At 32.8% G+C, this 16,032-nt stretch overlaps 2 protein-coding genes and 1 pseudogene across 3 annotated transcripts; 1 reads left to right on the top strand and 2 right to left on the bottom strand.

Annotated features, from left to right (window-relative positions):
* Positions 1–224: 224 nt before the first annotated feature.
* Positions 225–4,535, bottom strand: LOC143559161 (uncharacterized). Its single transcript, XM_077047830.1, has 8 exons — positions 4,448–4,535; positions 3,132–3,603; positions 2,336–2,453; positions 1,948–2,072; positions 1,718–1,803; positions 1,097–1,206; positions 986–1,018; positions 225–375 (listed from the first exon to the last, which is right to left on the bottom strand). Exons 1-4 carry the CDS (start codon positions 4,533–4,535, stop codon positions 2,025–2,027), a joined length of 726 nt encoding a protein of 241 aa, XP_076903945.1. The 3' UTR covers positions 225–375; positions 986–1,018; positions 1,097–1,206; positions 1,718–1,803; positions 1,948–2,024.
* Positions 4,536–7,878: 3,343 nt separating this feature from the next.
* Positions 7,879–12,948, top strand: LOC143559177 (WRKY transcription factor SUSIBA2-like). Its single transcript, XM_077047841.1, has 5 exons — positions 7,879–8,121; positions 9,973–10,107; positions 10,818–11,398; positions 11,993–12,151; positions 12,233–12,948. Exons 1-5 carry the CDS (start codon positions 7,879–7,881, stop codon positions 12,726–12,728), a joined length of 1,614 nt encoding a protein of 537 aa, XP_076903956.1. The 3' UTR covers positions 12,729–12,948.
* A 1,463-nt stretch (positions 12,949–14,411) lies between these two features.
* On the bottom strand, positions 14,412–16,032 carry LOC143559160 (inositol diphosphatase DSP3-like; annotated as a pseudogene). Its single transcript, XR_013139890.1, has 5 exons — positions 15,790–16,032; positions 15,467–15,560; positions 15,038–15,095; positions 14,903–14,946; positions 14,412–14,782 (listed from the first exon to the last, which is right to left on the bottom strand). The product of XR_013139890.1 is annotated as an inositol diphosphatase DSP3-like (transcript).

Here is a 16,032-nt window from a genome sequence, read left to right as displayed (position 1 = left end):
AATCGGTTCAAGGATGAAATCGGTTTTGAATCTGGTTTGAAATCGATCAAATCCGATCCAGTCTTTAAATATTCTTCAAGACGGTTTGGTCAAACAGGTTTTGACTTTGTTTGACTCGACCCGAACTGGTTACACCAGTTCGGGCCGGGTATTTTTAATTTTCTATAATATTTCGGACAAAATATCTCAACTAAAAAAAGGTGAGCCTGTCACCACCACAATAGTCTCATAAATAGAATTCTCATATTGTTAACTCTACTCCATACAAAAACTTTGAAATCAAAATAAAAAAAGAATATTGCTATGATTATACATTACTTACAAAAATGATTTAACAGAGTGCCCTTCAAGCTTTGCCATCTTCAAGACTTCCTCCTGCCAATTACAGTTACAGTTACAAAACAGTCGGTTTGGTTGGAACTATATTGATAACGGGTCAAATGAGTTTAACAGGACGAAAGTAGCCTTATGTAGGGGTGTGCACGGTTCAGTTATTAGCCCCAATCAAATTAACCAACTGGTTTTCAGTTAACCGGTTAGGTTAATTTCGGTTGATAACCAAAATCAAATTTGGGTTCATAATTTTACTTAAAAATACATGAAATTGATGCATAAATGCGTGAAATGAATGTATAAATACGTGAAACGGAAGTGTGTGTGTATGCGCGCATGAAGTGGTGGTATAAAACATGAAATTGAGGTATAAAAGCTAGAAATATATGAAAATATAAATGGTTCTGTCAATGAATTTCGGTTAACCAAGGGTACAAAAATTAACCGAAAACTGATTTTCAGTTAATTCGGTTCGGTTAGTCGGTTTTTGGTTCGATTTGGTTAACGAATCAGTTATTGCTCACCCCTAGCCTTAAGTGTACTAAATGCTTACCAGCCATCGACCTATCATATCGTCTTTTTGTTTACAAATTTATAGTTTTCAAAAACCAACAAATCATACATGCCAAAAGCAATAAGCAATATACTTTACCTGGATTATTGCAGTTATGCTTCCAGGACCATCCTAATATAAAAAATAAATAATATTTTTAAAATCAAGAAAGGCTACAGGCATCAAAAACAAGTTGAAAATATTGCAAACCTCAAATTGTTTCTCCTCCCATGCCACCTCCTTCCAGGTTTTAGAACTCAGTGAGTTCCACGAACTCGGAACTTGGATTGTTTCCACATGCTGCAAGAGTCTTAAACTGTCTGTAAAAAAACAAAGTATAATTCTTTACCGTGTGCAATAATAAACACAAAAAGTAGATATTGTATGCTAGTTATAGGTGAAAATTTCAACTTGGTTACATATAGTTGAGTAGATTCAGGTTATGTTTTGAATTCCATTTCTAATGCATATAATAAAAATTGCTAAAAAGAAAACAAGTCAAAGGTAGTTTTAATGCATACATCCTCCTAAGTAATTTTATTTAAAAAGTTAAATAATTACTAAAATAATATATAGTTGTGTTCAAACTTCAAACCTTGGTTACAAAAAAGCGCAAGGCGAGAGCTTCACGTATGATTTGTTGGGGGATATTATGAATAACAATTGTGTTTTAGAAGTTTCCCATCCTTTTTTTTTTAAATTTATCTTTCCACAAAAGAATATTATCACATCAATCGTGCTCTACATCATATTTTTGGCAATGAATTATGCATAACAAAAATGCTATATTTTCCCACTTCACAAATAGAACTTATTGAGATAAGGGCGTACTTGTAATAAACGCTTCTTCCCAGAAGTGGCGTTTGGACCATGATGGAGCAACTTCTCGTACCGGGATTCCAATTTTCAAACATAACCTGTAAATCAAAAGTAACATACTCACACGGCCCGTAATGTCATCATATCAAGAAAAAAAAACTTATCCGGCTTGAAATAGTTGGAAATATAAAATGTTAAGTTGTAAAGCTAAAATCTGTTGATTAAATTAGAAAATAACTTACTCGATGACCACTTCGTGCACTACTCCTGGAAGAACACCATCACTTATGGGAGCTGTTTGTAATTCAAGGGAATAACCCTATTTGTTTTTTAGCAGTTCATTTTCTGCAGATTCTTCTATATTATCCTGCATGACAAAAAAAAAGCTAGAAAATAATTTAATAAAAGTTAAACAAGATAACAAATGACTGAAGTCAAAGATGCAGCTTACATTTAGCATGATATCGTGATCTCTAAAGAAATTAATAAACAGCACAAGCATATATAATAATCTAACTTTTTTATAAAATGATTTAGGAGGCTCAATTTGCTTTTCAGCTTCTTCTTTTTTTTTTTTTTTTATTTACTTAGAAAGACCGAAATTACCAATTTTAAGTTTTAACATTATACCTTACGAGAAAGAACAAAAAAATTTGTCAAACAACCTTCAAGAATCTGATCTCCATCATTTGATGGCAAGAGCTCGGTAGTCGACGGAGGCCTCAGTTTTTCCAAAGGTTTCCTAATCCTGCATAATAATCATATTTTATGTCTTAGAAAGTAACACATAAGCTGTGCATGAATCTTACTGCTAAAGGTAGCAATTTCGACCCGTTTACTTATAAATGGGTCATTTTCGGTTATGTTTTGTTACCTAATAGATGAACAAAAAAAATAGCTTAGAAGAAACAGGTCAAATGGGTCAAAAATGTATTTTTATGCATAAAGTCTCCTAAATTATTTTATTACAAAAAGTAGATAAATATTAAAAATATATAACAGTAGTAGTTTTATCTGACAGTTTTTTTATTTATTTAGAAAGTTGAGATTTTCGGACAGAAAGCGTTTTATGTTGCCCGACCCGACCTGTTTATCCAAAAGGTTAACATTTGACTTGAACCCATTTCGATCCATTTACTTATGAATGGGTCGATTCAAGTCGTCTTTTTGTCTTAACGGGTCAAACGGATAAATTTAACAAAAAAATAAATATAGAGGAAACGGGCCAAAAACCTGAATAAGTGTATTATTTAAGCATAAACCTTCAAAACCATTTTACTACAAAAAAAACTATCAAGATTTTGGACAAAAAGTTTCTCAGATCAAACCAAAAACTACATATTTGACCCGAACCCATCTTGACCCATTACACAACCTGCCTATTTTGCCACATGTACTACTAGCTGACTTACACAGTTACACTTACATAACCCAATCCGAGTACTTCGCGTTTGCAACATCTCGCCCACGGCCCACAACAGCCAGATGAGCACCATTTTTCTTGACTCCAAATACAACCGGATCATATAAACTAACGTGTAAATACATATCATAACCCCTATAAATATCTTCATCATCTACTCTCTTATCTTTATCTAAATTTCCAGTCACGAGAGCCGTGAACGCCAACTCTGTTTCACCTTTTCTCTCTTTGAGTGCATAGGGCATTGCTTTGGTCATTGAGTCGTTAACAAAAGGTGGTATCTTTGATTCCCATTCTAAAAACTTCATTTGTTGCAGCGATGATGATGATGATGTTGAACTGGTTCCGGACTTGAATAAAAGTTTTGGGCATGATTCACAAATAATTCTTGCAGAAGTAGCAAGCCTGCGCAAATGTCTTTCGTAGAACACTAATTCTGAACCGTTGCTTTGAGTTCTAAAGGTTGTGTATGCACCTGAAATGTGTACAGTTCGATTATTAGTTATAGAGATTTTAACTCGTGTATTTATCAATTTGTCGATTTTGGATAGGGGTGTGCATAAAACCAAAAAAAACAAACCAAAACAAAAACCGACGGTTTGGTTTTATGTTTTTGTGAAAACCGAGCTATCAATTTGTCGATTTGGGATAAGAGTGTGCATGAAAACCAACAAAATAAATAAATCGTAAACCAAACCGAAACAAAAACAGACGGTTTGGTTTTATGTTTTTGTAAAAACCGAACAATCAATTTGTCGATTTGGGATAAGGGTGTGAATGAAAACCAAAAGAAATCGTAAACCAAACCAAAACAAAATCCGACGGTTTGGTGTTATGTTTTTGTAAAAACCAAACTTACGGTTTGGTTTTGAATGTAATAAAAACTGAAACAACCAAGCTGAATGGAACTTATAAGTTTTAGTTTTAATTTTTCATTTTAAGTAATTTATAGGAATTTAATAAATATGTAACTCAAATATTTTAGCATGTCTGTCTAATAATCAATTACTTATTACTAGCAAAATTATTTAGTCCCAAATTCATTATTTTAACCATTTTTTTCCAGCCTAAAAACCAAACCAAAACCGAACGATTTTCAAAAGTTTAAAAACCGAAGTTTCAGTTTTAACCAAAAACCGACACAAACCAAACCGTGCACACCCCTAATTGGTTAACCTAATTGGTGCTGTAATACAATAGCAAAATTACAAAAACTAAAATATCAAATGTGACATCCATCAATCAATTAATTAATTAATTAAGGTTACAAATTGGCATATATATAATATAAAGTTAAGGAATGGAATAATAAAACAAACCAGGGTGTGATTGAAGCAAGGTTGTTACTGGAGAAGTGGTGGTAGGTGATACGACACCGTTTTCCAAGAGAAACAACGGAGCAGACATCTGTACAGTTTCGGGTCGGAACCGATTCACCGATGGGTCACCTGCTCATTTCAGCAGAAACTCATTTTCAAGATTTATAGTGTTGCGAAGTAACCTAATGAATACCAACATTAATGAATACGAACTCGTCATCGTTTGTGTTTGTTAAGGAGATAATGTGTTTATAAACGGTTCATGGACGCAGATAAAATCCACGAAGCCTAAATATTGAGATCAATGTAATCATCCATTATGAATAACAAGAAAGGAAATAAGAACTAAAAAATCAATGTTAGAATGCGATTGACTAGTTTCCTATTTGAAGTTGGACTAATAAACTAAAGAACACAAAATGTTTAGATAAAATAATAAATATACAAACGGACGTTTATGAACACATTACCAAACGTTCACGAACATAACTGAACGAACGGAGGCTCTGTTTATGTTTAACTAATCGAACAAACTTTTTTATTCATGTTCGTTCATTTATTAAACAAACGAACATAAATGAACTTTCTTCCGAATGGTTAACAAATTGTTTGTTGAATGTTTGGTTCGTTTACAGCCCTATGTGTAAAGTTTTTATTTATTTATTTTTTAACAGTTATTTGGATCACTGACAAACCACTAGTTCACTTAATCATCTCTATTCCTTGAGTATTAAATTGTCATCCGGAGGAAACCATCACAGGTGAGGATAACCTCATGGTCCAACTTAAAACCTCTGATATCTTGTCACATGCGTGACTTGAATTTTCGAATGTCTCATTTCAACCACTTGAGTTGGGTTAGACTATCTTCATTCACAAACCATGTATAGTTTGCTAACGGGGGTGCTCTTACTTAATTATTTTATTACTTACATGATAATTTTTTATATATGACATAATATATATTATTTACTTATTTATATCTAAAATTTTCATATAGTAATTGTTATAGAAATATACATTTAATCTCCTAAGCAAAAATTATATAAATATTAAATACTCATTTAAGCTCACGAGACGGCTCAAGCTCGTTATTTAAACAAGCTTAGTTCTAGACCTGAGATCGTTCAAGCTTAGCTTAATTCGAGTTATTGTTCTATTGGCTATGCATATCGTGGTTGTTTTTTTTTTAAATTCAATGTCTATTTTAGATAAATCTTGGTCAAATATGCCTATTTAGATAAATCTTACACCTAAGGAAATGAAGAGACCTAATAATTTTACATGGATGATGGGTCCAGTAACAAACAAAAACCGACCCGTTGTCATCTTATTTATGGTATGGTATATGGTATATGGTAACTTAAGACTATGAATACTGTGTATATCATTAATTAATGTATAATAACCACGTTCAAGATAATACTTATCACTTAGTTTGATAAACTATACAACAATCATTAAATAAGTTTAAGAAAACATACTCTGGGGTGTTTGGCCTAGCTTTTATAACAAAGCTCATAACTTTTTTGGCTTTCTTTTTTACAAAATAAGCTTAACTTGGTGTTTGGTTTAGCTTTTTAAGCTTATACTTATAAGCTTATATAAGTTAATTTGAAGAAGCTTATTTGTTTAAGAGTATAAGTTGCTCATTGCCCTCAAATGGTAGTGGATTAATAACTATTGAAGCAACTTATTACTCTAACAAATTATTGAATGGTGGATTTAACAACTTATTAAGAGCTTATCAACTTGTAGAATATAAGCTAATCCAAACACTTAAAAAGAGCTTATCAAATAATGAAAATAAGCTATAAGCTACTTTAAAATATAAGCATAAGTTAAAAAATAAAAGCTAGGCCAAACACCCCCTCTATCTAGCTAGTGCTATGTAGGATACATGAACTCCAGACCGAACATACCATATAACCTAAACATTGAACAAGATCCATTTAATAAGTGTAAGTGAACGAGCCAAACTAACCGCAAGTCATAACAAATGTAAATGAATTGTGACAAAGTTGTAAATGAGTTTACGGATTGTAAACAAGTTTAACTGACCTTGACGAGTTACAATCAATTTATTTACTCTTTCTAACTATTTTTTCCTTTAATCCTAATCCAACAAATTTTATGCTCTATCCTTTCAAAAGTAATCTGAAAAACACATAATTTAACTATTTAGAAATGTACAAACTACAAATAATGTAGATAAAATCCTACGTGGTGTAGTGTAATAAGTAGTCAAATAAATAACTATTACATATTATTAGTTTAGCTATGATAATAAGTTAATAATTGATATGCATGTTGTAAATGTGATACGTTAAAATCATTGTTGGGTTTGCGGAGCCCATTCTTGGGTTTGGCCCCGGTTTATGGAAACAAGAGAATTGATGACTTAATGAAGATCGAAGAGGCTTGTGGGTCGGCGCTTATTCTCTTTTATTCAAGTTCGTTTTATGTTTATTGTTCTACAATAAGTAAACATTATATTAGTATATTCATATCATTGTGCTTGTAATTTTTTATCACTAGTGTTAATAGCATAAAAACAATAATAAATTAATGGTCACACCTCATCAGTTGGGATCGTCATTTGTCTATAGTCCAAAGTAAATCTAACTTTTCAAATCATAATGTCTTATATGCTGATATATATGTTTTTTTGAACGGTATATTTCTTTTAATTGTTATTACATGTGAAACTAGCTTAAACTCAAAACCCCTCCGTTTTAAATTAATGTGTTTAAAGACTTTGCATTTATTAGTGGACCACCACCCCTTGGTTGATATATTATAAGTTTAGATTTAGATGATACGTGAACAAGTATTTAAAATATATAAAAAATATGAATACTTATTTTAAAACAAAAGAAATTGCTTCAATGAAATCTAATTGGTCAAGAGCTCGGTATTGATACTGAAAATTCTCAAAAATGAATACCGATAATAGAACTAAAAATACTTGATACGATATCGGTATCGAAGAAAAAAAATGGGTACCATATCCGATAGGATTTGCTCATCCCCACATGCATAATATAAGAACATTATTATTATTATTATTATTATTATTATTATTATTATTAATAAATAACGTCTAGAGATTCATGCAGAAATCCACCAAACCTCCGCTCAACTCTTCCCGGCCATCCATAACCGCTCCTATTTTGCCGCTAACTGAAACACACTCTCTCTTCTTTCCACCACAATATATATTAATAATAATAATAAAACCAATCACTTCATCTCACTCCACCAAATCATATCATATCATCAAATTATGGCTGCTGGTTAATCGAAAGCTAGCTTATATATATATATATTCAACCCACAGCATCGATACTGTATCTGTTGTATCACTGTCAGTCAGGTTTTGTTGTTTGTTGACATTAGTTTTTTGATAAGAGGAGAATAATATATACATAATGTTGGCGAAAGAAGAAGAGATGGGTGTTGAAGATGATGAAGATGAGTGGGGAGATCTGATTACGACTCCAAATCGCTTGATTCCGAATGAGTTTTTTGTTTTGAAAGGTGATGAGAGAGTTCGGGTGGGTTCGGGTTCGAGTTCGGTTCCGGATACGGTGTGGTCGCAGTTTGTTACGGCGCCGGAGGATATTAGTATGGAGTCGTTGCTTGGTTCGCCGATTACGCTCCCTAATTCGCAGGTAAAATTGTTAAAAGAGCGGTTCCCGAGCTACTCGAGCTCGGGTTGATAATAGGTTGAAATGAGCCGAGATGAAATGAGCTCGAGCCTTAGCATAATCTTGTTTAGTAAACGAGCCTGGCCCGAGTTTCAATTATCGAGCTCGAGCCTGTTATTTATATATTTTTATTTCATGTATATTTACTTAATGATAATTACCATGTATAATATTATGATAAAAATAGCTAAATAATATATTTTTTGTTATATATGAAATTCTAATTTAAAAAACGTATATATAAATAATTACAAATATATAAAAAACTAATAAATTATAAGTGAGTCGAGCTCGATCAAGCTCGAGCTATTAACAATTTACACGAGCTAAGCTCAAGCCTAGTCAAGCTCGAAAGATGAAAGGTACTACACGAGCCAGAGCTTGAAGGTAGTAAACAAGCCGAGCCGCTCACCTCATATCAATAAAAAGCTTGAAATTAGCTGAGGTTTTTGAGGTTTTCGAGCACTAACCAAGCGCGTACCTCAAATAAAGCTCATTTAGTTATCAAGCCTAAGCTTGAGATTTGTATAGGAAGCTTGTTTAGGCTTGTCGAGCTTTAGCTCATTTAGTTATCGAGCCTGAGCTTGAGATTTGTATAGGAAGCTTGTTTAGGCTTGTCGAGCTTTAGCTCATTTAGTTATCGAGCCTGAGCTTGAGATTTGTATAGGAAGCTTGTTTAGGCTTGTCGAGCTTTAGCTCATTTAAGAGTTTTTCTCAAAATATATAAAAATAGTTTTTTTTATTAAAAGGTATCTAAGTTTGTAAATAATAAACGAGCCATGCACAAACTTGAAAAAACAACTCGTGAGTAGAGCTCGAGCTCTCGTAAATTAAAGCGAGTTGTGCTCCATCTTACTCAAGCTTGAGCTCGGTTCGGCCTATTTACACCATTCTTGAGTGTAAGCTACATATGGAATCTGCAAGTCTAAGTGTTTTGAGGATTTGGTATATTTTTGACTTACATGAATCAAATGTGGGCATAAAAAGATAGCCTCACTTGTTATGCATAATTTTTCAAAGTGCTTACTAGGACTTTAATAATTAGAATCAGATAACTAATAATTATTCCCCTTAAACTTCCATAGTTCATACAATCTAATTATTCATGAATCATAAACATTTTCCATTTGAGGTTCCAGGGCCGTCTTCGAGAATTGTTAAAGTATTTTGGGCAGAAGACGGGTATAAATTCGGGACTTGAGTAAAATATAAATTCGATAACTCATATATAAAAAGTAACCGAGTATTGTATATGATTTGGATTGTGGGCCTGACTTAATGAGTATTGTTTAAACAAAACTTTTGATTGGACTTAATACAACTTTTTTTTTTAAATATACTCATATAAATTTTTTTTATTAAAAAAAATCAGGTTCTTTTAATCAGAAGATCAAAAAATATGTTTCTTGTTTATATATGATTAATGGCATAATGTTTTTTTGAAGAGAATGGTAACACATAAGTAGGCCATGAACCTCTATGACCATTAAACATAACAAAAGAAAGTGACACGATTTACATGCTTGTTGTTTGTTTAATGCATCTCAAAAAAATGATGATTCAATAAGTGTATCATAATCTCTTTCATTAGGTAATAAAACACTATGAGATCTGTGGCCCAATGGAGACCCAAGTAACCAAATTATGAAAAAGATTGATTCATTTTGTGATAAAATATTCTGTAAAGTTTTTTTAATATTCAGCAAGTTGTGTCGCCACCCTAATTTGAATGACAAAACCGATCCTACTTGAAATTGCATTTTTTTAATATACTGAAATTCTTGATTTACCATTTTGTAATTTTTCTATTTACAGAATTCTCCTACTGATGGAACTCTTCATTTCCCACCTATGAATCATGAAATTTTAGGCATGGATTCAGCATTTGATGACAGTAGCTGTGACAGTAATTCTTTATTTTGGCCATGCATTCCAGACCTACAAAATCAGGTGAATATTATTACATATATATATATATATATATATATATATATATATATATATATTAATAGTGGTTTGTGGAAAACTTTGCATGAGCAATGCACTTTTCCTTTTTAAAAACAGACCATTTTGTAATTTCAAGTTTGGCCACATAGGTTTTTTATAGCAGACTTTTTATGTTAATAAGTTGACCACAAAAGTTATGTGTTTTAAAATTTGGTCACAAAGGTTCTTCTTCTTCTCTATTATTATTATTATTATTATTATTATTATTAATTCAAATTACTATAGTTTAATTTTTTATAAATTGATCATAAAATTTTTGAAATTTGGTGGATAGCCACAAAGTTTTTTACTTTCTTATTTTAATTTCTTAAAAAATCTAAACATGAAGGTGTGCTTAATTTTAATTATATTTAATTCAAATTACTATAGTTTATTTTTTTATAAATTGACCATAAATTTTTTAAACTTTGGTGGATAGCCACATTGTTTTTTTACTTTTTTTTATTAAAATTTCTTAAAAAAGTTAACGCGAAGGTGTGCTTAATTTTTTTCTCGTATATATTATGTGGTAGACTGATACCGATTTTTGTTTTTATAGTTTTCAGTTGATGTAAAACACGTCTCGGTACCATTCTCTAGTTATTATTTTATTATATAATCCTCTTTAATTTCATCTTAAAGTTAATGTTAACATGAATTTGGACCTCATGCAGCCACCAATACCATCTGCATTCCCAGGGGCAATACTGGAACAAACTGTCACAAAAAACTCTGCTACCAATATGCATGCTTCTGAAGGACTTAAACCTTTGAATACAACTGCTAAACCATCTCAAACTAATAACCAAATGCCACCCATCATACAACCTAAAGAAACAAACATGCGAAACTCAGAAGACGGATACAACTGGAGAAAATACGGACAAAAACAAGTCAAAGGCAGCGAGTATCCACGAAGCTACTACAAATGCACGCATCCGAGCTGTCAAGTCAAGAAAAAAGTGGAACGTTCGCATGACGGTCATGTAACCGAAATCATATACAAAGGTGCTCATAATCATCAAAGTCAACGCAGTGTTAACGGGCCAACAGACAGTAACGCTGCAAACTATCAAACACCAGAAGGCGTGGACTTGTCGAATTCGACATCAATGGTTACTGATAATTCTGATTTAATGTCACATGCTCCAGAGTTTTCATCTTTGAATGCTACTAATGATGTTAATGATCAAGATGGGACCCACATTGGAATAGGAGATGATGCTGATGAAGATAAATCAGATTTGAAAAGAAGGTCTTGTTTTATTAAAAGATGATTTTTTAGCATGTTTTTTTTTTGACAAATACCGTAAAAAACCAGCATATTTTCTGTTAACAGAATTTTTAGCGTATTTAGAAGATAAACTTTTATGTGTTTTAAAAACCAACATATTTTCTGTTAACAAAATTATGATTGGATTAAATCATGAAAGCATTATTTGACAAAGTATATTATAATAGCGATAAAAACCATTTTATATGTTTTAGTTATTTTATTTTATTTTTAGTTACGCATCCACGCTCATGTATTTTTATTTTTATTACATTGTTTTCGAAAGATTATATGTTATTATCTTAGCATTGAACGAGCTTTGCCTTGTCGCGTGTCCAATTTAAAACAATAATTCATCTAAATTATTTTCACATGTAGTATCATATTATTAATAAGTAAAAATATTCACAATTTTGTTCAAGTTAACATATGTGTAAAAGATTTTCAAGGGACTTTAATGCGAAAAACAAAAAAAAGAAGTATATTTATTTTTATGCGCAGATGATTGTTAAAATGATAATATGTTTTTTTTCAGTATTTGCCCTTTTCTTTTATTAAAAGTTATATTTATTTCAGGAAAAAAGGAAACTTTATACTGGATACAAGTTTGGTATCACGAGCTATGCATGAACCGAGAGTGGTAATTAGAATAGATAGCGAGATTGATATACTTGATGATGGTTACCGTTGGAGGAAATACGGGCAAAAAGTTGTTAAAGGAAACCCAAATCCGAGGTAACTAATTCATTTAAGTTTCTTTCTTTTTTTTTTTGATAAATATAACACGCTTGACACGTTAAAGATAAAACATAACAGGAGCTACTACAAATGCACAACTACTGGCTGCCCTGTGAGAAAACATGTGGAACGAGCCTCTGATGATTTAAAAGCCATTCTTACAACATACGAAGGAAAACATAACCATGAACTACCCGCAGCCAGAAACAGCGTCCACGGTTCAGCTGCCAACGCACCTAACCAACCACTACCCAAACTCACTAACATCCCCAAACCCGAACCACTAGTTCAAGATCTTCGTCTTCGTTATAACCAAAAGTTTAACACGGGTCAGATTCCATCCAGTTTCATTGGAAGTTTTGACCCGTTATCTTTTAATCCTATTCTACCCGACTTCCCAATGCCATTACCGCCTTCTGCAACCATGGTTCATAACGGTTTTGGTTTTAATAACAACGGAAAACATGCGCATGATGGTTTCCTTAAACCAAAACTCGAGCAGGATCACAGTTTTTATGACGGTTTTGATGCATCGTTGAGGTATTGTCGAGCGCTTCCAAATTTTCGGTCTTAAGTTTGAGATTTTAGAAATTATTTATTATTTGTTTTAGAGTAGGACAGAGTTCTAACTCTAGGTGTTAAGACTTAAGAGGCCCATTGGTCTTGATTCATTTGTTTTTTTTTTTTTTTTTTTTGGTTTTGTTGTTTCATTCTGTAGTGAAGGATTTTGCAGCCCTTAATACTTGATTAAGACTGATTATGCGATCGTTAATTCGTTTTAAGTTTAAATAACATTGACCCGTTCAACGTTATATCATCATATAACTTGTTTTACTGCATTTGATTGTTTGAATCTTATTATTCATGTATCAGACAATCTCTTAAAATGTCATTTATCCAAACAAAGATGAAAAATGAAAATCGACAGCATGTCTTTGTTAACGCGTATTTGATTATCTTAAGATTCTAGTATTTTGCACAATTCACATGTGAACTAACTAAAGGTAAGGTTGATTATGTTATGGTGATCATCTTGTTAATATGATTGTCATTGTGTGCGCGTGTTCTAGAGGCCAAAATGCTCATTTTGACTTACGAGAGCTCGAGCTCAGCCTGTAAATTGTTTTTTTCGAGCTCGGGTTTGGCTCGTTTATTATTAATTAATTAACTTACTTTTTAATTATTTTTAAATATTTTTGAGAAAAACCTTAAAGAGCCTAAGTTCGGCTTGATCTCCTGAGTACCTTAAACAAGCCAAGGCTCAGCTATGCAGTGTGAAATTAATACATAGAAGTCCAACATAGGTAAAACTTAAATATACACAAGGCTCAAGCCCGGGCTCAATAAATAATGTTATGGTGATCATCTCATGACTATGATTGTCATTGTGTGCTCGTGTTCTAGAGGCCAAAAGGCTCGTTTTGACTTACAAGAGCTTGAGCTCGGCCTGTGAGTTGTTTTTTCAAGCTCATGTTTGGCTCGTTTATTATTAATTAATTAACTTATATATGTTTTTAATTATTTTTAAATATTTGTGAGAAAAACCTTAAACGAGCCTAAGCTCGGCTTGATTTCGTGTAGTACCTTAAACGAGCCAAGGCTCGGTTCGAGCTCCACTATGCAGTGTGAAATTAATGCATAGAAGTTCAAAAGAGGTAAAACTTAAATATACACAAGGCTCAAGCCCAGGCTCAATAACTAATGTTATGGTGATCATCGATTGTCATTGTGTGCGCGTGTTCTAGAGGCCAAAAGGCTCGTTTTGACTTACGAGAGCTTGAGCTCGGCATGTGAGTTGTTTTTTCAAGCTTAGGTTCGGCTCATTTATTATTTATTAATTAAGTTATAAAGTTTTTAATTATTTTTAAATATTTTTAAGAAAAACCTTAAATGAGCCTAACCTCAGCTCGAGTCTATGTAGTACCTTAAACGAGCCAAAGCTTAGCTCAAGCTCGAGCTCGGCTATGCAGTGTGAAATTAACACATAGAAGTCCAAAAGAGGTAAAACTTAAATATACAGAAGACGCGTTAAGGCTCAACGAACCTAAACGAGCATACCATGCAAGCTCGAGCTTGGGCTCAATAACTAAACGAGCTTTATTTAAGGCTCGGACTCAACTCGATCTTGAAAAATCTCAGCTCGTTTTGAGCTTTTTATCGACCCAAGCCCAAGTACCCCATGAGCAGCTCGGCTCGTTTGCACCCCTATTCATGTTAACAATTCACAAACTCTTTGTTTTCCCCAAAGTTAGAGTAATCCATCCAATTACCTTCATAACAACTTAAACCAATGGTTGGATATAATGTTCAAATGAATCTTATCATTAAACATCATCATCATAGTTTAACCAAATGAAAGAAGATGGATCAAAACATAGGTTATCTAATATTTGTGTGACGCATCTTCTCTCTATAGCAATCTTCTTCGTTTTTGGAACCGTATCCATGATATTGATAGATTGACGTTTGAAGGCTTTGTCGTAGGTATGACACATCATATGTTTCCAAGAACTTTAAGTCTGTGTCTCGTGATTTTACGCCTGCATGAAACTTGTATTCGTCCAACACCGACGATAAACACCAGTTTTGCAATTTCCTTAACGACCCCACAACACAACCCGTTCGATGCTGCCATCATAACACATTTATTCGAACTTTTAAAAACCGACACGCGGGGTGTTTATACACTCGTTTTGAAACTTATTAACTGATTTTTGCAACTATGTGAAAACATGACATGTTACATACCTTTCCTTGTTTGCAATGTATTAGAACGGGATGGATTCGCACATCTGGAAAAAGAAAACATGCGTGTACTTGATACGACAAATATTTTCTATAACGATTATAGTGAAACTTTGTATTTAACTTCAGTATATATACCGATCAAAAGTTTCAAGGTCTCCGTTATAAAGTTCCTTCAAACGTCTGTAGAAAGCTCCTGCATGTTTAGATCATACCCAAATCGATATTAACAGTTAAACTATATACGCTTAAAATTTGGTTTGGTAATGAAAATACATATAGAATGATGTTCGTTTCAAAACCAATAATATGTGAAAACCACTATATACACATAAATAATTGTATATATTCCTTTAAATGTGACACACTAAAAGGTTATTATGTAATGAACGTTAATTTTTATGTAGTGCGGTTCTCAACTGATTATTCATTATTTTTTTGAAATTCGTTTTAGAACCAATAACTTAGAACCGCACCATGCGATTGTACTTCTTATTCTTAACATATTATTGATTTTGAAACAAATACATATGGTAGCTTGTTGATTACGTTAACAAAGAAACAAACCTTTGTGCCCTCAATCGCAAATTGATATAAGCGAATGTTATTCGCTTTTAGGAACTCCAAATTCTCCTTCGGATAGGGTTCCGGGCACAAATATCTACACCATCAAATACCAATTTCATATACAATAATAATAAAAAACAAACCCCAAAATATATATAAATAACAATAATTTCGGGCCCCACAAGGGAGCAAGGCCTAGGCGGTCCCCACCATAGTACTTTACCCATCCTAAAGCGTGGGCCTTGATGGACCTCCACCTTAACCCTTTTGCAGGTGGGCCCCAACAATAATAAAAAAAAATGTTACAAAAATCAATCACTCACATGACTGATAGAAGCTGTAAGGTCTTGAGAAAGGCGAAATTCGAAGGTTGAGGGAACCCAGATCGGTAAACCTGATCTTCAACGTTAGCGAAATTAACCGGTGGCACGAGTGGTTCTTCCGCGCCACCGGTTAATTTCAAGACCATCAATACCATCGTTAATAATAATATTATTTCGTTGAATCAAGAGGAAAAAGATGATGAATCAATCCATGATGCTGAGTTTTATGATTATTGGGGGTGT

Source organism: Bidens hawaiensis, unplaced genomic scaffold, assembly GCF_021521415.1.
Source record: "Bidens hawaiensis isolate Kalapana, Puna unplaced genomic scaffold, B.hawaiensis_p1.1 tig00019721_1, whole genome shotgun sequence".
NCBI lineage: Eukaryota > Viridiplantae > Streptophyta > Magnoliopsida > Asterales > Asteraceae > Bidens > Bidens hawaiensis.
This window is presented reverse-complemented; position numbering and strand designations above follow the sequence as displayed.

Bases quoted from the DNA above. Each gene is read 5' to 3' on its own strand.
- LOC143559161 (XM_077047830.1), bottom strand. From the start codon at position 4,535: ATGTCTGCTCCGTTGTTTCTCTTGGAAAACGGTGTCGTATCACCTACC. The intron at 3,604-4,447 runs GTTTGTTTTATT...TACACATTTCAG, and splicing joins CTTGCTTCAATCACACCCTG to GTGCATACACAACCTTTAGA. The intron at 2,454-3,131 runs GTAAGTGTAACT...ATTATTATGCAG, and splicing joins AAGTACTCGGATTGGGTTAT to GATTAGGAAACCTTTGGAAA.
- LOC143559177 (XM_077047841.1), top strand. From the start codon at position 7,879: ATGTTGGCGAAAGAAGAAGAGATGGGTGTTGAAGATGATGAAGATGAG. The intron at 11,399-11,992 runs GTCTTGTTTTAT...TATTTATTTCAG, and splicing joins AAATCAGATTTGAAAAGAAG to GAAAAAAGGAAACTTTATAC. The intron at 12,152-12,232 runs GTAACTAATTCA...AAAACATAACAG, and splicing joins AAAGGAAACCCAAATCCGAG to GAGCTACTACAAATGCACAA.